The 23,035-nt window shown below is 41.8% G+C and overlaps 1 protein-coding gene across 2 annotated transcripts in view; it reads right to left on the minus strand.

The window, feature by feature from the left end:
* Psen1 (presenilin 1) overlaps positions 1-23,035 on the minus strand; it is a 60,306-nt gene that overhangs the window by 7,986 nt on the left and 29,285 nt on the right. For both annotated transcript variants that reach the window (XM_055592849.1, XM_055592848.1), the window contains 6 exons: positions 20,378-20,628; positions 18,225-18,366; positions 7,647-7,714; positions 4,707-4,927; positions 921-1,019; positions 457-543 (listed from right to left, as the gene is read on the minus strand). In XM_055592849.1, coding sequence (XP_055448824.1) covers positions 457-543; positions 921-1,019; positions 4,707-4,927; positions 7,647-7,714; positions 18,225-18,366; positions 20,378-20,628 — 868 coding nt within the window. The remainder of the gene's footprint in view (positions 1-456; positions 544-920; positions 1,020-4,706; positions 4,928-7,646; positions 7,715-18,224; positions 18,367-20,377; positions 20,629-23,035) is intronic.

Raw genomic sequence — 23,035 nt, forward strand, 5'->3', positions numbered from 1 at the left:
GGCTGTCCTAGACTCACTCTATACACAAGACTAGCCTTGAACTCAGAGAGATCTGCCTGTCTCTGGTTGGGCCCGAGTGCTGGAATTACAGTCACGTGTCACTGTTCCCAGATTCATTTTTAAAAGTATATCTTTAAAAATATATACATCTTAATGGCAGCATCTTAACTCAGTGCAGACTGGTGGCTTGGAGAGTTTCAGTTCCTGGAATAGTGCTATGTACATTTACTGGGGATGGCCAGGTTCTCTGTGAGATTATCTATGACAGCCTTCATTGTCACATGTCCCCCTACATACATGGCTTCTCAAATGACAGCCAAGTCCTCTGGCCTGAGCTCCAGCAGGGGAGTGTGACCAAAGAGAAGGTTGAAATTACCACCTCATAACTTCAACTACTTATCGACAAATGACAACGAACCCATAAAACTAGGGCATTTACAAACGAGTGTCACCTACTTTGTGTGTTATATTTGGGGTTGTTGGGTACCCTTCTTTGGGCTTCTGGGTCTCCTTCAGCCATATTCACCAACCACACCATTGTTGCTGTTGAGAAAGAAGAACCTGCAGGTGAATACTCAAAGCCCTAGCAAGCAAGAGGCCATTATTTCTCTACAGAAACCACAGTCTTCGTGAGGTCGTCTCAAGGGTTAAGCAATAAGAAGTAAATGAGGATTACAACGTTAAAAGATTGCAGGTTAAAAAAACAACTATAAAACACAAGGCACTGGAGTTGGAAAGATGGTTTAGGGGTTAAGAATCATGAATGTACTGGCTGCTCTTGTAGAGGACCCAGGTTTGGTTCCCAGCACCCACCTGGTGGCTCATAACCATCTATAAATCCAGTTCCAGGGATTCAATGCTCTCTTCTGATTTCTGACCTTAAAACTGAACGCACTAAAACAGCATTCTAGCATACTTACAGGAATAGATAAGAGCTGGAAAGAGAGTCTCATTTCTTTCCTGAGCTGTTTCAACCAGCATACGAAGTGGACCTTTGGGGCATAAAACAGCCACCAAATCTAGAAAAAGAAAAAGAAAGACACCCAATAAAATAGGCTGACTAAAATGTGTTAATGAATATATGCAGGGAGGACTTAACTAAGGAGACAGGCATTTAATATATTTTTGCAAAAATATGTTGGGTAAATATGAAAATACTTGCAGTTAAGCAAGTAAGAGAAAAGCAACCTAAACAGACATAAAAGACCTGTGCAAATTACACTTTGGCCTCACTGCTGTGTGCTCAGTCTACTGTGTGATTACTTGGGTCTAGACACCAGTCTTCTCAGTTTGAAGGAAAGAGGCAGAGAGACAGCAAGACAACTATTCTAGAACAGGTCTCAATGTGTGACAAGCAGAAATGGGAGGGAATTATTTTTAAAATTTTCACCCATAAATTACAAATAAACACTTTATTCAAAATGTCAAAAATTTCAAAATATCAAAGTAGAGTGGAGGAGAGCACCCTTTCTTTACCGATAATGCAGAACCGGGGTGCAGCGTGCGGGGCCGTGCTCAGTCCCCAGCACCACAAAGCAGGCACGCATTGTTAAGAAACTTGCATAAATACAACAGTTGCTCTGTGCATGACAAAGTTCATATTTCCTGTTTTCAGTCAAATAAAGTACTTCACACATAATTAGGTCTCAGGACATACGTGGCACTAAAAACAGACATATTTTACAAAACAGCAGCTCAGAGAAGAAGCAATATGCCTAAACTATGTCTGATTCTGACACCATTTTTTTTTTTCCATGAGCTACAATTTCTCTTACATTTTCTGTGCTATAGAATCCCAGAAAATAGCCTCCAACACTTAAAACTCTCCAACAGGCACAGCTAAACTGTAAATGGAAACTGACAGCTGACATCGTCGTCACTCAAACGGTCATGTCTCTGTGGGACAGTAAGAACTATGCAGCAGCAAGTCTCCTCTCCCCATTTACATTTGCTCAAGTGAGAGAAGGAAATTTTCTGTACTTGCAACTAATGAGATCTTCAGCTGCTTTAAAGCTCCCACATCCTGTAACTATTTTGGTTTTATGACATGTTTCCCTTTATAGAATCTTGCAATGAATAGATTCGGTTATTTTTAGGGCAATTAAAAGGAATAAAAATTAATTTACTTAAAAGGCTTCAGAACACTTCTGACAAAACACCTTAAGACACTGTAAGACAGAGTGGAGACACGGTGTAAACACGGTGCACAGCTCTTCTCTACTGAGAAGTCGTGAGGCTCTGGACAGGGCTCCCCTGTGCGGTGAGCAGAGGGCTGAGGGTCATGGAGAGAATAACATGGGCTTGGAATTCAGATTCCACACCAAGTCACACGTGCTAGGAAAGTAATTTACCTCTCTAACCTTCAAGCCTCTTTGCAACAAAAAAACCTGTGGTAGCTACCTCACTGACACTCCGGGCCGGCAATTGAAAGTACATGATTCACTGTGCTTGCCCGCACGGGTGTGTGCGCGTGCAGGGACTGGCTCTCTCCCACCAGCATGTGGCTCTGGGGTCTCAGGTTGTCAGGCTTGGTGGTTAAGTGCCTTTACCAGCGGAGCTACGGCCAGAACTGGCATTCCTAATCTCAGCTATGCAGAGACAGATGGTGGATTTATAAAACCTCATCAATAATATGAAGTTGCCATGAAGATGGGGCACGGAGTATGATTTTTCTAACCCTGACTATTTGCTCAAGTATATAACAGAACTGGTTCAGTTTTATTTCCACGGGCTTTTCTCCGTCAATTAAAGGGAGATGACAGTTTCTGGTTATGGGTCACCACAGACTTCCAGAATCTCAACAGTGCTGAAGGAACATGCTCTTTAAAATGCTGGCTACTGACAAGGATTTTTTGGCTTTCACGGCAAGAGCTGGAGGATAAAGCTCGTCAGTCCCGTTACTCATGGCTACAGTATTATTGCAACTTTTCAGGACCCGTGTCACAGCAGTTGTTAAAAAGTACGTTTACAATTTTTTAAGTTTAATTTTGTTTTGTTGGAGACAGGGTTTCTCTGGGTAGCCCTGGGTGTCCTGGAACTTCCTTTGTACACCAAACTGGCCTTGAACTCTCAGATACCCACCTGCCTCTGCCTGTTGAGTGCTAGGATTAAATGTGTGCACCATCACCATTTGGCTGAAGTGACAGGTTTTTATTGAGGACTTTTATGCAGTTGTGGGCTCTATCCACAGGTCTTTCTGTAAACTTGACTTCACATACAATAAATAAACAGGTGTTGGGCTTATTTTGCAGATGTAAACCTCATCCTCAGAACTTTTTTTCTTCCAGACAGGCTCTCAAAACATGGCCTGGGCTGATTTTTAATTCTCCTGCCTTCATCTCCCAAGTGTTGAGATTACAAGTGGCTATCACTATCCTTAATAGTTCACTACTTATTTAATTGTTTTGTTTTTGAAAAAGGTTTAAAGTGGCCCAGGCTGGTCTCAGGCTTACTTTGTTAGCTATGATTCTAAACTCCTGGTCCCCTGCCTCTACCTCCCAAGTGTGAGATCACGAGTGTGCACACCACATCAGGACACAGTCAATCTTTAAAGGAATGATTCTACTGAAGTTGCTTGTTGATTTTGATCTTAAAAATGAAATGAGGAAGGGAGCTAGAGAGATGGCTCAGTGGTTAAGAGCGCCATCTGCTCTTCCAAGTGGACCCAGGTTCAATTCCCAGCACCCACATGGCAGCTCACAACTGTCTGTAATGCCAATTCCAAGGGATCTGACACCTTCACACTAACGCACATAAAATAAAAATTAAATACATTTTAAAAAATGAATTGAGGAGGGGCTGAGAGGTGGCTCAGTTATAAGGAACACTGGCTGCTCTTCTTTCTAGAGGACCTGGGTTCAGTTCCCAGGACCCACATGGCAGCTCACAACTGGATGCAAGTCCAGTTCCAGAAAATACAATAGCTTCCTCTAGCCTCTGCAGAACAAGGCAGGCAAGTTGTGGACAGACATACTTACAGGCAAAACACCCATACACAACAAATAAAAATTTGAAAGAAAAAAAGTAATTGGGCAGTGAGGTGCCTGCCACCACACCTGCCAATCTGAGTCATTCAGTTCCCAGGACCCACATGAAGGGAGAAGAGCACCAATTCCTGAAGGAGTTATCTGACCTCTACAACTCATGCAGGACACATGCTCTTCACCCCCAAAATAATAAAATTGAAAAACGACCTGAACATTTACATGTGTTAGGCATTCCGCTAGCACTTCTCAGTTTCTACTTAATTCACTGAACTCTTACAATCCCAGAGACTTGTTCCCACCCTACAAGGAAATCAAAGCTTAAGAAAACCACTGGTATAGACATTATTTTGCTTTTGTTCACTGTGGTCTGGGGACTAAAGCCAGGGCCGCACATGCTAAGAGGAGTTTTGAATCCAAGTCTTCTGATCAGCAAAACTATGGCTCCTCCCATCAACCCAGCTCAGACTTAAACTGGAAGCTGTAATAAACATTTTACAAGTCCTCACTCCTAGGGCTAAAGATGGGGCACACGCACAGCACTTGCCTAGCACCAACTAGTTCCAGGTACAATCCTTAGCACTGTAAGAGGAAAAAGCCCTGGAGAGCTATGGGAAATAACCCATAATTAAGAGTTTCCTTAAGTCAAGAGAACTAGAAGAGGAAGGAGAACACACCAGTGAGGATTTCTGTGATGAACAAAGTGTCAGTCTTGAGTTTTACCATATACTGAAATCACAGCCAAGATGAGCCATGCGGTCCACTCAGGGAGGTACTTGATAAATACCAGGGCCATGAGAGCACTGATCATAATGAGATACGCCTGCTGCAGTCGAAGGGGGCCTTTCCAGTGAATGGCAATCATCCCCACCACACCGAAATTCCAGATCAGGAGTGCAACTGTAATGTAGTCCACAGCAACATTGTAGGTCTTAAATACTTCCCTGAGGAAAACCAAACAAGGATCTGACGTGACTTCTGTGCAACAAATTTCATGAAGACATTGCTTGACACTAAGATTCTGAAATATTAAATATTCAAATCCCATATTTGTTTTTACTATGGCCTATGCTGTAACATCTTTTTCTTAAAAATCATTTTCTTCAAATAGAACTTATTTTAACAGGTACTACATTATTCGCATTAATGAAAAAAATAGTATCATAGGTCATAGCTGTAAAAATAAAAACAAAACTAAAAAAAGTAAATCATATCACCTACAATACCATACTGTATTTTAAGAAATCCTAAGGTATCTGAAACTAGAAAAAAAATGTACTAATTTGTTTTTGTTTTTTATTTTTTGAGATAGGGTTTTTCTGTGTAGTCTTAGTTATTCTGGAACTTGCTTTGCAGACCAATCTAGCCTCGAACTCACAGTGATCTACCTGCCTCTGCCTCCCTGAGTGCTGGGATTAAAGGTGTGAGCCACCACCAACCAGCTGATGCTATTCTCATAATGAAATTTAAGGTATCATCCATTATGAAACACAAATTTTACACACACACACACACACACACACAGAGAGAGAGAGAGAGAGAGAGAGAATATAGTTTGATGTGCTGTTGCTACAGAAACAAACACAATCCTCACAGATGAGAACAGTGTCTAAGAAGGGAACTGGAGATTTATCTATTAATCCCTAAAAGAATGACAGGACTTAGGCTTTTGTTTTTGTTTCTTTTGGAGACAGAGATCAGGGAGCCTTTGCCTCCCGAGTGCTGGGATTAAAGGACACAGGCTACCACTCTCAGCTTAAAAATTAGAGTGTCTATGTGTTGCTGAGATGGCACACAAGGCCTCGTGCACAGTGAGCACGTGTCCACCATGGACTTACACTCCTAGCCCACTGCTTAGCATTCAGTGTGTGCTGTTGTGGGTGAGCCTGCCTATAAAGGCACACGTAGAGATCTCAAGGTGACACTTGCCTTATTGTTTGAGACAACATCTCTCAATAGATTTGATGCTTGTTGCTTTGGCTAGCTTGCCTGGCCAGTAAGTTTCTGGGACCCATTGCTGGGGTTTATAGGAGCTTGCCACTGCACCCAGCTTCTGTGTGGGGTTTGGGTATCCAAACTCAGGCCCTCATGCAAACACTGATGCCTAAGCCACCTCCCCAGATCCTGCTTAAATTTTTTACATAAAACAACAACAACAAAACCCTACTATTTTAACTTCTGGAAAACAAAATCTATCATCTAAGAGATTGTTAACTATGAATGACATCCTAAGCAGATAAAGACAAAGAATATATTTAAGCACAAACTGTGGACCATGGGGACTATCCAGGAAGACAATTTTTCTATTTTTAAATTACAAAATAAAGCAAAATGTTAAAATTTCTGAATGAGGTGGCAATGTATATTACACTAAGCGTTTCAGGTATCCTAAAATGAAACTATCCTCAATAGTTTAAGCAAGTATGCATAGATTCATATAAAGATATGTAACAAGTTTCCCTCCTTTCTGCCCCATAGTTGTTCTCTCCAGGGAAAACAATACTGTATTATCCACTTTATGTTATCCTTCCATGGAGTCTATCTGATACATACTCCCTGCCCCCTACACAGGGTTGAAAGATGGGCTTGCCCTCAATCAGCAACAAAAGAAGACCTTGAACTTCTGATCCTCCTGCCTGTATGCCAGGTTTATGTAATGCTGCGGATGGAACCCATGGCTTTATGTACACAAACTGAGCTACATCCCCAGCCCCACAAACATATGCATTCTTATTAGATACAAATGATAGTATTACACATAGTTCTATCACAGCCTTTTTCTTTTTAATTGTTCAAAATTTATTTATGTGTATGAATTTTTTTGTCTGCATGTATGTATGGTATGTGGAGCTGGTGCCCGAGGAAGCTGGAAGAAGACAAGAGGATCCCCCTGAACTGGGTTACAGATGACTGTGAGATGTGGATGCTGGGGACCAAGCCCAGGTCCTCTCCAGAACAGCCAGTGCTGAGCCATCTCTACAGCCCCAGCCATGAATCCTTACACTTCTACTTATTGCAAACAAGAAACAAAGAATCCCTGCTGCTGGGCTGCTGGGATAACTCCGTGCATACAGATGCTTGCCATGAAGACTAATGGCTGGGATTCTATTCCCAGGATCCGTGTGGTGGAAAGCAAGAAACGACACCCCCAAGTTGTCCTCTGGACTACCACATGTATACTGTGGCAGGTGGTCCCAGCCTTATAAAATGAATCGGTGTACTTACATACATACTTGTATATATCCACACATATATGTACGTGTGCGTGTATGTATGTATGTATGTATGTATGTATGTATGTATGTATGTATATAACTTCTCTACTTGGCCAGTATGATGACTCAATGGGCAAATGCAGTTGCCTGGCAAGCTTGACTACCTGAATTTGATCCACGAACCCAGGGTGGAAGGAGAAAACAGACTGCTAAAAGTTGTCCTCTGACCTTCCTATGGGTGACTGTATTCATATACATACAAATAATAATAAATTAAATAAAAGACAATACCCCTATCAGTACTAACTCATCTTTTATATACAGTCAAGACATAGTATATGGAAAAATGACTACTTAAAGAATAATTTGTCAACAAGATACATGGCTCTAAGGGCAGTGATGGGTGCCAGAGTTAATGAAAAGAGACCAAAAAAACTGTTTTACTTACCCCAAGTAAATGAATGAAAAAAAGAACAGCAACAATAGAGATGAAACAATAAGCCAGGCATGAATGACCTAGAAAAGAGACAGTTCAAATATAACCAGCAGATTCCACAGATTCCTCCTAAATAAACAAGGAAGCTCTTAACATCAGAAACAGGGCCTACGCTAATGTTCCACTTTCCCCTCTTTGAAGTGCCTGGGATCGAACCATGGCCTTACAGATGCTGGTAGTTGCTCTATTACTGGATTCTATCCCGTGTCATGTTCTATTTTTTGTTAATCTGATTGTTTTTGTTTTATTTTGTTTTTGAGACAGGATTTCTCTGTGTAGTCCTGGCTGTCCTCCAACTCAGAGAGATCTGCCTCTACCTCCTGAATACTGGGATTAAAGGCATGTGACACCACTGACCAGCTTCCACGTTCTACTTTTATTTATTAAGTACACAACGTTCTGTCTGCATGTACACCTGCATACCAGAAGAGGGCACCAGATCTCATTATAGATGGTTATGCACCACCAGCGGTTGCTGGGAACTGAACCTTTGGAAAAGCAGCCAGTCATTTTAACCTCTGAGCCATCGCTACATGTTCTACTTTTAAATGAAAGAGCCAATGAAGCTTTGGGATCAGTGAATAGTTGTACTGAAACCTTGGGTACTAGTCTGAGTCTCAAACATAAACATCATAAAGACGTATATATGTATATATATAATACACATTTAGAAACAGCTAACATATTTTTAAAAATTCTTTCCTAAAATAAACAAAAGACAACAGTTGGCATTCACAAAAAAGATAATTTCTATTATTTACTCTAGCCCATAAATGGAAAGAAAAAAGATGGACAAAAAAGAGCAATAAAGGGGCTGGAAAGATGGCTCAGTGGTTAAGAGCATTTACTGCTCTTCTTGAGAGCCCAGATTAGGTTTCCAGTACCCACACTGGACAAATCTGAAACCTGGGAGATCTGAAACTTCTGGCCTCCACAGGCACCTGTACTCATATGCTGGCACCTACACAGACACGCAAACATACACATTAGTTATAAAGCATCAATAAAGCTGTTTAAAAATTCCTGCTCATACACATTCTTGAAATTCTTTAAAATTTCTGACCCAAATTATGCTGGTTTATAAGTCATTGTAGAGTCCTTGTCTAACAGGCAGGGGAGTCCTGGGTTCAATTTCTAGTACTTCAGGAATAAAAAAAAAAAAAAAAAGCAAGCGACAAATACTAAGAAATTCAAAGAATCAAAGAATTTAGAAAACATGAAAATACTAAAAGAAAAGTTTTTTAAACATTTACTTAGTTATTTTATGTATATGAGTGCTCCTATCTGCAGGTACACCTGCATGCCAGAAGAAGGCATCAGATCACATTATAGATCATCACTAGCCACCATGTGGGCGCTGGGAACTGAACTTGAGACCTCCGGAAGACTAGCCAGTGCTCTTAACCACTGAACCATCTCTCCAGCCCGAAAGAAAGCTTCTTTTCACACAATTTTTATCTACAAGTGTCGGCATGTGTAAAAGCCTTTTAACAAAATTCAAACCAAGCAGTATACAGCTTAGTATTTATGCTTTTTATGCTCAAAACAAAACAAAACAAAACAATCTGGCTTAGGAAGGGGGCTGGATCTGACTATCTAGCCTAGAACGACCACAGATTCACAACCCTCCTTCCTCGACCCGGGCGTCACAGGGATATATAACAATTGCCAGCGAGCCTCCATCTTATTATAGACACTGTCACAGGTCGCACCAAGCACCTTTAGAGTATTTGTAAGTAATAGTCTACTCACAGGTATGAACCTACAATTTAACCTTTCCCTACATATGCAATCTGTATTATTTACATCTGCATACATTTGATATTTCTCTCTCCTCAGCCAATTACTATTTCTATTAATGCCCTGGTATATATTTTTCTTTCTGGATTTTCAATTCTTTCACAGAAACTAATTTTTAAAAATTAATTATTTAAACTTAATTAAAGTGTACAAAGTTTTCCTAATTACTTGATTATTAATACACACTATTACTACTATTACTTCAAAAAAGGGCTGGTTTAATCTTTATCACATCATTGTACCAAATATGTTGATCTGATATTTTATATTTTCATTACCAAGGAAACACACATACACACAGACACACACCTGTTTATTAGCCACCCATACTTCCTAACTTCTCTGGTTAGGTATTTCACTAGGATGTTTGTTCCAGTCTTTACATCGCAATTTGCCTGTAACAAGGCTGTAAAGTGGTCACCTCTGACTGTCAAAGCCTTTCCTGATGACTGAGAAGCACCCTACCCTGACAAATCAATGGCAACCAAGCCTTGTCTTCTCTTAAAGCTCCAGGCTTAGGCACCCTCTCTTTTGTAAAGGCTCTGAAAGTCACATGCCCTGCTCCCAGCTGTGAGTACTTTCTATACTTAAGCTATCCAGGCTAGAAATCTCATGACTTTAAAGTTACAGTTCATCTCTCACAAAAGATGTGCCATGGTCAACTGCATGTTCTGTGTCTAGCCCTGTAAGGTTTTGGGATTTTTTTTTTGGTTTCATTTTGTTTTCTGGCCTCTTGCAGACACCGTACAATTTACTGATACAAGATAGCCTCAGGGTTTATTTCTAAACAGGTCCCAGCAAGCTTCTGAATGTCTGGCTCAAAAGCTCGTTCTACTTCATACTAGAAGTCAAAGTAAACAGTATGCTTGTATAGAGCTGGCTGTGCTTCCTAAGACTGGAACATTAAAAATAACACAAATGAACAAGCATGGAATGTGCTTATTCTGTCACCTGACCTGATCTTAACATATCTGCCTCAGTTCTGTTCATCTTTTAATTATGCTAAATGTAAAAATGTCTGGAATGTTTGTATCCAGCCCTCTCCCTTTTCCCATCCTCTTAGAGCCAGCCACCAGCCAGCCCTAAGTGGTAGAAAGAGGCGGGTGGAGCCCTGCATTTACAGAGAACAGAGCCTTCACTCTGATGGGAGCCCCGGCAAGAGACGAGTCTTGCCTCATTTCTCTTCTCCTCCAAATTCTGGCCCCAGTAACAGGAAAACAGTCTCAGTCTCTGGTTGGGGGAACAAAAAAAAAAAAAAAAAAAAAAAAAAAAAAAAAAAAAGAAGAAGAAGAACAGCCCCAAGAAATCAGAAATCACATCTTGAAGCTATTCATGAGTTCATGGAGCTCCTGGGTCCATCTCCCAGGAAGCCCATGGGACCATGACTCTTTTTCTTTTTTAAAAAATTATACTATGTGTATGGGTGTTTTGCCTACACATATATATTTGTGCATCGTGTGTGTGTCTGATAGTGGCAGAGGCCAGGCTATCAAATTCAGATGAAATGGAGTTAAAAGACAGTTATGAGCCTCGGTGTGGGTGCTGGGAATTGAACTCAAGTCTTTGGAAGGGCAAACAATGCTTTTAACTGCTAAGCCGTCTCTCCAGCCTCTCCTTTTTTGTTGTTGTTTTTGAGACAGAGTTTCACTATGAAAATCTACCTGGCCTGAACTCTCTATGTAGATTGGGCATGCATGTACAAATACACACACACACACACACACACACACACACACAAACAGTAACAAACAAAATACTTTAAAATTTTTAAAGATTTTATTACTCATTTTTATTTTGTGTCTGTGTGTTTTGTCTGCAAGTATGACTATGCAATATGTATGTTCTTGGTGCCTGCTTCAGAAGCCGGAAGAGGGCATCTGATCCCCTGGAACTAAAGTTACAAATTGTTGTGAGCTACTATGTGGGTACTAGGAATTAAGCCTGGGTCCTCTAGAAGAGCATCCAATGCTCTTAATTGCTGAGCCATTTTTCCAGCCCCACTGAAAGTTTTAAAAAATTGAAAACAAAGTGTCCAAAATATAACCCAAATTACTCAGCATATGAATACTAGAAAAAAACTCAGTTTTCGTGAAGAAGACCCAATAGATATAAATAGCAAGAAAACATGTACTTTTTACTATTCTTAGTCTTTAATGAAGAAAAGAGACCAGAAGGGAACATTCTATGAATTCAGCATTACCTTGATAGCAAAACAAGAAAGGACATTAAAAAAAGACTCAACACATACATCCCATTCTCATCTGTGCCCTAACCTCCGGAGAGACAAGTCGTCAAGCAAGCTGGTGCAGCAGTGGGGAGACAATGCCAAGACTAGACAGAGAGGACAAAACTGTGGAGCAGGGACGGAAGAGAAGATGCTGAACACCACTCACAGGGTGTGCACACGTCTGCGCAGCCCCGCTTCTCAGACAGGGCAGCTAAGAAAAGCAGGCCGGCACCACTGAGAAATATCTCTCATTCCACACCAATAGACTGATTTTATGTGCTAACCCAGAAAACAATGAACCCATCTCTCTGTATTTATAAAAACACAGCAGACAGTTTCTCTAAGTTTTCTTTCTAGAAGACATTAATCCTAATACTTGAATACGGTCTCAAATACAATTTGAAGTAACAAAAAGAGAAATTCATTCTCTCTTTCTCTCTCTTCCCCCGAGACAGGGTTTCTCTGTGTAGCTTTGGTTGTCCTGAACTCTCTTGGTAGACCAGGTTGGCCTTGAACTCAGAGATCTGCCTGTCTCTGCCTCCCTGGGTGCTAGGATTACAGATGTGTGCCATTGCACCTGGCAGGAGAAATTCTTAGAAGCACTCTTTTTCCTAAATATTTTTTAATGGAAAGAGGAAATGATGTCAGGTGGTATGAGAGTCACAGCAGCTTTTGGCATGTGCCCGTCTTCACTGCTCACTTGAGATGCATGCAATGGCACGCTAACGAAATTTCCAAAGATATAAGTCTAAATTCAAAATGATCAGAAATCACTTACTCAAGGTACAAGTCACCATGAGTAAAAGTCAACAGAACTATCCTTCCCTAAAACTTCAGATATTAGCATTGCTGAACATAAGACAGAAAAATAATAGAAAATATTTACTTATGGACAAAAAACTATATCCAAAATGACTTAACATTTTAAAACAGCCAAATATAAATTACAGAAATGAAAAACATAATTACTGGATTTTAAGTAACAATATTAACAAACCACATAGGATGGAAAGAAGTTCAAAATATACCATTAACTTATGAAAGAGGTGATGAGAGGGAGCATTAAAACTTTTATATAAAATAGGTCAGGCATGGTGGAGCATGGCCTTTAATCCATGAGAGCCTGAGGCTAGCCTGGTCTACATAGTGATCTCTAGGACACCCAGTATACTCAGTAAGGTCCAATCTCAAAAACAAAACAAAACCAATAAAAACCCCAAGACACAGGAGTCTCTTTGTTCTTGTGGTATATGAACTCAAGCTAAGGGAGTAGAAAGGGCTGGCCGAGGGACTGCTGGCCTGGAGGAACTTGCAGAAGTGATTAGTGAGAAAGAGGACAACAGATGAACACAGGCAACATTGAAAGCTAGCAAAGCAGACCTGCTGAGGATAAGGGGATGGCGAATATGTGTTTGCAGATATCCAAGTAGAACTGCTTTGTATAAAAAACAACCAACAAACCATGACTTCTGGGCTGAAAGTACAGAATTAAAGTTGTGTTTGGGACAGCGAGATAGCTTAGCTGGCACTTGCTGCCAAGCATGACAATTGAGTTAGATCCTCTCATGTAGCATTTACTTTCCCCCACTTGAGACATTCCCTTTAAGAGGTAGATGCTGAACCACAAAAGATAAATCAAAGGCCACATATCTGAGAGAACAGAAACTTACATGATTCTTGAGGGCTGCTCTCCAACAATATACAAAAGGGCAAACAACTGCTTGGGGTAGAGATTCTGACTGGGCCAAGGGAAGAAAGAAAGGTGTCTGGGGAGCTGCCCACAGGCTGTGCAGGGAGCTCCAGGGGGTAGCCTTCAGAATCATCACCTATGCCGGAGTGGCCTTTTCAGTGACACAGCTGGTTTCGACTCATCCCTGCTCCTCAGTATACCCCTGTTGGTGATCCCAATAAAAAGTCACCACTTCGCTAAGTTGGACATTGGCTTAATTATTACTTTGGCACGTTACATGTTCCCTCTTTGGGGTGAGCAGATGTGTGTGTGGGAAAAACCTATCACACAAAATGATAGAACAGAACTGACTCTTGCAAACTGACCTCTAACTTCTATATATGATCCATGGCACATACACGCCTACATACATACATTACATACATACACACACATACAGACACTAAATAAGCATAATTTAAAAATGCTTTAAAGTTGTATCTGAGAGTACAAAACTAAGCCTGGGATTAAATGATTCTCTCTTTTAAAGATTTCTTTTTACCTTCTGCATGTTCCCCTGCATGACGTGTGTACAGTAAGTGCCCCGTATGTGTGCCTGGTGCCCCGGGAGCCCAAAGATGTGGTTGAATCTCACGGAACCAGTTAAGGATGATTAGGAGGCAGAATGTGGGTGCAGGGAAATGAATGCACATCCTCTGCAAATGCAGCCAGTGCTCCCACTGATGAACCATTTCTGCAGACCTAAATATGGTTTTCTAAGACGAAAGGGAGAGGGAAAACTCCAATGCCTGAGACTGGTTGATGAGCTTTAGGGAAAACTGCAAAGAAGGAAAGTAACAAAAGCCAGAAAGCAGATTAACAAGCCAATGGCAAGAAAAATTAAATTCTAAAAAGGTAGCAGTTATATCCAGGGAAATGCTATCAAGCACAGAGGCACAGAGGTTTTCACGAGGCACAGAAAGAGAAGGCAAGGCTTGTAGGACTTGAGTACTAATTCAGAAGGATTTTTACATAATGGCTGTGAGTCAATCAAGGCCAAAATCTGGACTCAAATTCCAAAACTGACTCACAGCAACTGTTATCCTGCTCCATCTGTAAAGCAGGGAAAACAGGGGGCCTGCATACACACTGCTTATGAGATGGTCAGTGAAACAAAGCAGATGCGTGTAATCTATATAGTCACCACAGTGTCATCAATAGATCAGTGCGTGGAAAACTTAAAACAGAGAAGCAGAGGTAGTTCACAGATGGTGGTTTCTTTTCTACATGTGAAAATGTAAAAATACAGAAACTAAATAATTTTCCAAGATCAGAAGAAGAAAAAAAAAAAACCCTCAGAAAATACAATGTTCTATATGTAGCACAAAGATAATTTTGAAAAAGAAAAGCAGGAACTCTGGGAGTGGGGACAACAAACCTGGGAGAAGGCAGAATTCTGCCTAATAAAATCTGAAAAGGAAGCAAAAGAACAAGCCCGTTCTGTAACCAGTGGAGCTCCAGAACGTGTCCACTAAGGCCAAGAAAGGACTGGCAGGTAAGCACTGGCATGCAGACAAACACACAGCCAGCAGTGAGAAGGGCAGAGAAAACCACTTAAGAACAGAATATTCGGGCTAGAGAGATGGCTCAGAGGTGAAGAGCACTGACTGTTCTTCCAGAGGTCCTGAGTTCAATTCCCAGCAACCACATGGTGGCTCACAACCATCTATATTGAGATCTTGTGCCCTCTTCTGGTGTGTAGGCAGAACACTGTATACATAATAAATACATTAATCTTAAAAACAAAAACAGAATATTCTCCAGGTAGTGGTGCACATCTTTAATCCCAGCACTTCAGGGGCAGAGGCAGGAGGATCTCTGTGAGTTCAGGGGCAGCCTGGTCTACTGAGTGAGTTCTAAGACAGTCAGGTCTGCACAAAGAAACCATGTCTCGAAAAACCAAACCAACCAAACAAAAGACTAGAATATTCACGGAAGGGGAGGGCTTACTCCTGTGCTTCAGTTTCTGAGTGTGGATGGCCTGTCACCACTATGGGCACTTTCCCTCTTCAATGGTCTCCATAAAATGTCAGCTCACGATAGTTACATCTCAGGTTAACACCACCACACACTCAGAGGTTAGAGTGCGACTTAGACAAGAGCTTAGAGCTGTAGGAATTGAAAAGGAGTTTATCTTGATTGGCAGTCACCTGACTTTTACCCTATAAATGTGTGCATTTGAGCACATGTGTGTGTACATACACACATTTTATTTTAGAACAGGGTCTCAACCATGCGGCCCTGTCTAGTCTACAACTTGTATGTAGAACAGGCTGGCCTCAAACTCACAAAGATCTTCCTGTCTCTAACAACGGTACGTATGTGCCACCACATTTGGCTTAGTTAAGGGTATTTAAAAAAAAAAAAATCAATGCTGATGAAGGCAGGTTAAGGCAGATATTCTCACTCCCTATTGGTGTTCAATACAAACTGTAAAATCTTTTTGAAAAAAAAATTCAGTGGGCTAGAGATGGCTTAGTGGTTACAAGTCCTCAGCACTCTGCTTTCCAGCCTCCACTGCAGGCAGCTCACCTTCCTCTACCTCTGGCCTTCTCTGGCCTACTACACATGTGGCAGACACACATGTACACACAAACATCAAATAAATCTTCAAAAGAAAACCAGATGGCTCAGCAGGTAACCTGCTTGGGTTCTTGCATAGGTCCCAAGTTCAAATCCTAGCACCCACATGGTGGTTGAGAACCATCTTTAACTCCAGTTGTAGGGACCACAACACCTTCTCCTGACCTCCTGAGACACATACAAATATAACAAAGTACTCACACACACAAAACAAATAAACCTAAACAGAACACTACAAAAAATTAATCTTGCACACTAAGAGTTAAAAACTTGTAGGTAATTTTTGCCCCAGAAAAAAAAAATTAAGTATAGGACTTTACCCTGAGGAAATACCTGAACAAATTCTATATATGTAGTAAGTAGAAACCACTTAAATGTCCACGAGAAACTCAGAAGACATAAATTATACTCACTGAGCCAAATATTAGATACCCACGAATATTTCCTAAGCATTTATGCCAAAGTAAATGTTATAAAAGGACAAGCCAGCCAGGCAGTGGTGCAGCATGATTCCAATCCCAGCACTCAGGAGGCAGAGGCAGGTGGGTATCTGTGAGGTTGAGGCCAGCCTGGTCTACAGAGCAAGTTCCAAGGCAGCCAGGACTACAGAAAGAAACCCTGTCTTAAAAAACAACAACAATAAAAACAAACACACACACACAGAAACATCTAGGAGGAAACAATGCAGACTATCTGGAGAGTTACATTATTATTCCTATTATCTGAGAATGACTTTAAAGGCCCATGACTTGTGATAATTGGTTGATTTTCTAAGGTTTGAGTCTGAAGCATGTGCTAGGAGGCCAGAATTCAGGAGACAGTCACTTACTGAGAGAAAGAAGAGAGGAGAGGCTGGGAGGATGGGGCTGCATATTTGCTGTTCCTTCTCCCTGTGCCCAGTGCCCAAGGCAAGAAGCAGTGCTGCTCCAAGAGAGACCACACAAACGGTGCTGGCAGTTGTCAAGCTGGTCAGTCACTAATGAGTTCAGCACAGCATCTGAAGGTGGCTTTATGGGACACCTAAATCCTACAGCACTATTTGTCAATGATGATATACACAAAGCCTTTGTAGTGCCCCAGGCACACTCTAAATTGAAATATTGAAACCACATGATCCTGCAAGAAAGCATTTGTTCCCCATTTATGTCTCTTGATACTTTTAACATGCTCCAGAATGAAAGGAAAACAACCAAAAATTAGACCCAAAATATAAGACACTTTCTTCTTTACTAGACCAAGTCAAGCACATAATAAAACAAGGCTGTGAGGCAGCTCAGAATGTGAATGCAAGAGTGTGCAGGTTTGGACACTCACTATCTAGAACCCAAGTAAGGATGGAAGGAGAAAATCCATTCCACAAAGTTGTCCTCTCAACTGCACATGATTTTTGGCACATACACGCCTACATACATACATGCACTCTGGCAGGTGCACTCATGCACACGCGCACACACACCTTTCTCTCCCCCAACACACATACACTCTTTTTCTTCACACACACACACACACACACACACACACACACACACACACACACACTCTCTCTTTCTCTCTCTCTCTCTCCCCCATACAGACACACTGTTTCTCTTTCTCCTTCCCTCACTCCCCACACATACCATGCATATGCACACGTGCGTGCTCTCTCTCTCTTGTTGTGGATATAAACATGTTTTTATTTTGGTCCCAGGTGTGGAATGTGGACTGATTCACACGTCCACACAGACTATCTGCCTCATATGGGCTCTGAGAGGAGTTCCTTGCCAGCTACAGATGGTTTAAATCTGAGGACTCTGGAGAGAGAACAAATGCCAGAGCCCAGAGAGTGTGAGCTCTGAGAAAGAACAGGCTGCTCCTGCTTCCCCCATGCTGCTCCTGATTGCTGTTGTGAGACAGGAAGTTGGAGACCTCCTGATTGGATTGGACTGGCTCCAAGGAACCTGAAGACCCTAACTGGCAGGAAGCAGCTAAGAGAACTGCACCCCTCTCCACTAACCCCTTCTCTCTCCTACCTGGTGTTGGAGTGTTGAAAGGGATTGGGGTGGAGTAGGGAGAAAAAAGATATAAGAAATGCAAATAAAAGTGTTTTTAAAAAAGTACGCTAACACTTTTCCTCTTACAAGATACCAAAGTTTAAGAAAGGAAAAGACAATATCAGGTCAAGGCAGAAAGCAAAGCTGCATCTCATGCTCACCTTGTAGCACCTGTATTTATAAAGAACCACTAGGAGAATGGTCATGACAACGATGACACTGATCATGATGGCAGCGTTCAGAATTGAGTGCAGGGCTCTTTGGCCCACAGTCTCAGTGTCTTCTGTGAATGGGGTATAGATTCTAAAGGGGGGGAGAGAAGATATAAAACACAACAGTGTTAATGGATATCTCAAACCATATACTCCTTTAAAACTGTAATTAATTGTGAGGCGTTTGGTTTACTAAGTGCTTTAGAGAGTACCTTTCGCAGCTAATCAGTAAACTAGAAAATTTTTTATTTGGTTGGTTAATATTTCAAAGACAGAATCTAGTAAGTAACCCCAAGCTAGCCTGGAGCTCACCAATAGCCTGGGCTGTACTTGAAAATATGTGATTTTCCGGTCTCTGCATTCCAAGGGTGGGGATTATAGGTCTGTACCACGCTGGCTCTAACTAATAATTTTTTTTTAAAAATACACATACTAGTATTATTTTTAATTGTGTGTGCATGTGCACAGAAGGGCAGAGCTGGATTTTAAAGTGGTTATGAGCTTCTGGATGTGGGTGTTACGAACCAAACTCAGGACGTGGTGCACCCTCCTAACTGCTGAGCCATCTCTCCAACCCTCTAGCTAGTAATTTTAACCTAAGAAAAACAGAAGTAAAAGGAAACACCTAGACTGTGGAGAGATGAACTCACAGATGAGCCAGGCACTTGGCTCCATCTAGTGGATGCTTTGTGCTGAAATAATGATCTCACCCAGTGTTTTCTCCATAGCTTATAAGAATCTGTTAAATAACCAGCTTCTGCCACATAAACTACCCAGGCTGAGCAATGATTATTAGAGGTGACAGGGTTTAAGCAGTAGCTTTTATCTGTAAGGTGACTATAACTGGAGTTGTCTTCTTGTTTTTCATTTATATAAAAGTTATTCCAAGTTCCAAGGCTTCCAGTCCAATAGCTTTCTTTCTACCCCTTATAGCAGGTGTGGCTGTGAGACTACGTAATGGCCAAGGAACTTTGAACAGGCTACAAAGGAAGTTCCTGAAGGGAGTGCCCTCACGAAGTGATGCCCTCATGAAGTGATACCTATGTTCCCTTCTCAACTCCCTCCTGCTGTTAAATGAAAGCTGAAACTCTAGCCTGGGCTTTTAAGGAACCTGGGCAGAGGCTGAAGAAAGGAGTCCATGTGCTCCATGAATAAAAGACTAATGTACCCACCTGGACTGCCTAGCCCTGCACTACTCTGTGGGAGAAAGAAAAATAAAGGTATCATTTGAGTTCCTACAACAGGGTCATAAAGCTGGGTATGGTGACACACATAGGTAGTCCTAGCACTCAGGAGGCTGACGCAGGAGATCAAAAATTTGAAGCTAGCCAAGACTACAGTGAATTCCAGACCACCTCGAGAAACACTGAAAACAGGTTGCTATGAGAAATACTAAGAAGGCTCTAGTTCTAATACAAGATAAAGGTAGTCATCTTTAAAGATTTAACACACAAGCCGAGATGAGGACAATAGGAATTTTGTTGTTTTCAGAAAGTCTTGTGTAGCTCACGTTGGCCTGTGATTTGCATACAGCAGAAAATGGCCTTCAGTTCCTGACTATTCTTCCTCCATCCCCAAATGCTAAGATTACAGGCATATGACATCATGCTTGTGTCTCAACTACCACATGCTGGACCCCCACATCCATGGTTCCTAGAGCTCTAAACTCCCATGAGCCACTTCCCAAGTGCTAGGATTACAGGTCCATGCCTCCACACCTGGTTCAAAAGTAATAATTCAATTCATAAAAGTTAGAGCTAAAGAAAGAAAGAGACAGAGAGAGAGAGGGAGAGAGAAGGAGGGGGGCACTCCAGCATGCCAGGAGGAAGAATGATGGTCCCAGTGGTCCTCAGGCAGGAAAGGCTACTGACAACCTGTTTAATTCCACATAAATTCAGCCCTCCTCACATTGCATCCTGAGAATGATTCTATAGTATTCTTTTCGTCACTTAAAGCATCAAGTCATCAACCACCATCATCTCCACTGCCTCTGGCCATCAGAAAAGATGGAGTCTACCATGGTCCAAGAGCACAGAGGTCTTCAAGAGGATAACATGCTATGGGGAAAAGCCACACGGGACTAGAGAAACACTTATACATACAGCTGCCCATCCTTTCGGGTATAGAAGCTCACTGACTTGATGGTAGCCACGACTACCACCATGCAGAGGGTCACAGGAACAAAGAGCATGATGACATGCTTGGCTCCATATTTCAATGTCAGCTCTTCATCTTCTTCCTCATCTTGTTCCACCACCTGCCGCAAGTTACTCTGGGGTCGACCATTAGATACCGCCTCAGCATTGTCAAGTCTCCGCCTGTCATGGTGCTGCTGTCGTTCTTGAGTGTCACTCTAAAAGCACAAGAAAACATCCCATAAATCCGACTCTCAGCACAATCAAGACATTATGTAAGAACTACACCTGGATTAATAGTAACGGGCCCATCAATACTTAAGTTCTAAAAATTTGAAACAAGAAAAAACTAATTTATAGACAGTGTACAGTACTAATGTCTACATTACTATTTACTACTGGTTCCTGCAGGAACCCAGGCCTTCCCTCTTACCTGAATCATGGCTCACTTCACCCTCCCTCCGTTCTCCTCCTAAGACAATCGTATTCCTCTTTGGAGGCATGGTTTAAATACTATACACCTGTATCAATTTTTCTTATTTATTTATTCCGTGTATGGGTATTTTTCCTCCATATATTTCTATGTACTACAAACATGTCTGAGGTCCACAGAGGCCAGAAGAGGGCATCAGATTCCCTAGAACTGGAGTTAGAGATGGTTGTGAGTCCCATGTGGGTGCTGGGAATTGAACTTGGGTCTTTTGGAAGAGCAAGTGCTCCTGACCAACCACTTAGCCATCTCTCCAGCTCCCAAATCTTCTTTACTGCAGCTACAAACTTAGTAAGCTCATCTTTTCAAATGCATGAAGTAATCCCTACCTGACTATTATTATACTATTATGATTATTTTGATTTTTCAAGACAAGGTTTCTTGTGTAGTCCTGGCTATCCTGGCATAGTCTCTACATACTAGGCTCTACATACTTGAACTCCGATATCACCTGCCTCTGTCTCCTGAGTGCTGGGATTCATTATTAATAATACTTTAAAATGCATGTAGTAATGTTCAAGATATCGCGCTGTATTCTTTCTCACAACACCATGTAAGGCTACAATCATGTTTTGTAAAACTGCCTGGTTGAAGAGAATTATACCAGTCAGGCAAGGTAGTGCATGTCTTTAGTCCTGGCACTTGGGAGTTCAAGGCCAGCCTGTTCTACAACTGAGTTCCAGGCCAGCCAGCACTACATAGAGCAACCCTAACCCAAAAGCAAAAACAAACAAATAAGCAATGCCCTGGACAGCACATGGGCCTTAAACAATTTTGCTGTTCCGTGTCCTCATCTTCCCACCCTTGCTAAGCCTAATAAGGTAAGGGAACATAAATGCTAGGTGGATAGACTGAGCAGATTTACAAGTCTTTCATAAGACCCCACTTTTCTTAGTTAAACCCAGGCGTCATCTTGTTATGTTCATTCTTTTTTTAAAACTTTTTATTGATTCTTTGTGAATTTCACCTCATACACCCCAATCCCACTCATGTACCCACCCCTCTGTATCTGCCTCCATCCTTGCAACCTCCCCCATAAAACAGGCAAAACAAAACAAAACAAAACCTTGCTGTGGAAGCTGCAGTGTCACGGAGTGTCCCACAGTACACCCTTTTGCCCACACAGCTTTACCTGCAAATGTTCATTGCAGTGAGTCACTGGGCTGGCTGGAGGCCTCTGGCTTCTGCTACACTGTCAATACTGGAGCCTCGCTAGGACACCTCTGTGATATCCTGTTACCTGTGTCATGGAGATCCTGCAGTGTGGAGGACTGATCCTTCCAAACACTCCAGCAGCTCACAGATGGGATATTATGTTCATTATTGCTGTGCTTAAGACTTCCTAGCCTTTCTTTCTTTTGTTTGACTGAACCCAGGGCTTCACATGTCCAGCAAGGGCTTTGCCATTACCAAACTATAGTTTCAATTTCTGGTTTTAGCATATTTTTGAGGGTGGTGGTGGTGGTGATGATGATGATGATGATGGTGTGTGTGTGTGTGTGTGTGTGTGTGTGTGTGTGTGTATACATGTACACACTTGGGCCATAAGGCTTAGAAGCATGTGACTTTACTCAATGATCCATCTCATTGGCCCCTGGTTTTTTCTTAGTTTTCATATATTTTGGTATTTACTGTTCATTTGTTAAAACGTCAAGTTTGCCAATGGTAAAATGAATAAAAAGAGCAATAACAGCACCAGTGAGATGACTCAGTGGGCGAAGGCACTTACTGGCAAACTCTGAACCCACATGATGGAAGGAGAGCCAACTTCCACTGTTAATACAGTCATTGTTGGTAAATAATGCTTGATTAAGCTAAGGTCCCTCAGGAAGAGGCTTTGAAAACAAGCTACCCTCACATCTCAGTTCTGGCTACAGAGTGTAACCATTACTGTTGAATATCACCACCACTCACTAAAAACACATTATTCCATGGGCACAAGGCTCAGCAGGTAAAGATGCCTCACACCCAACGGTGTGTGGCAAGCCTGGCAAGATGAGCTCCATCCCTGCAGCCCACCTAAAGGTGAGAGGAAAGACATACCTGACAACAATGTCCTCTGGCCTCCACATGGATGCCGTGTGTGTGTGTGACATACAGACAGACACAGACACACAGTCATAATACATTCCACC

The sequence above is a fragment of the Psammomys obesus genome, unplaced genomic scaffold (assembly GCF_907164565.1).
Source record: "Psammomys obesus unplaced genomic scaffold, mPsaObe1.curated_primary_1811, whole genome shotgun sequence".
Classification (NCBI taxonomy): Eukaryota; Metazoa; Chordata; class Mammalia; order Rodentia; family Muridae; genus Psammomys; species Psammomys obesus.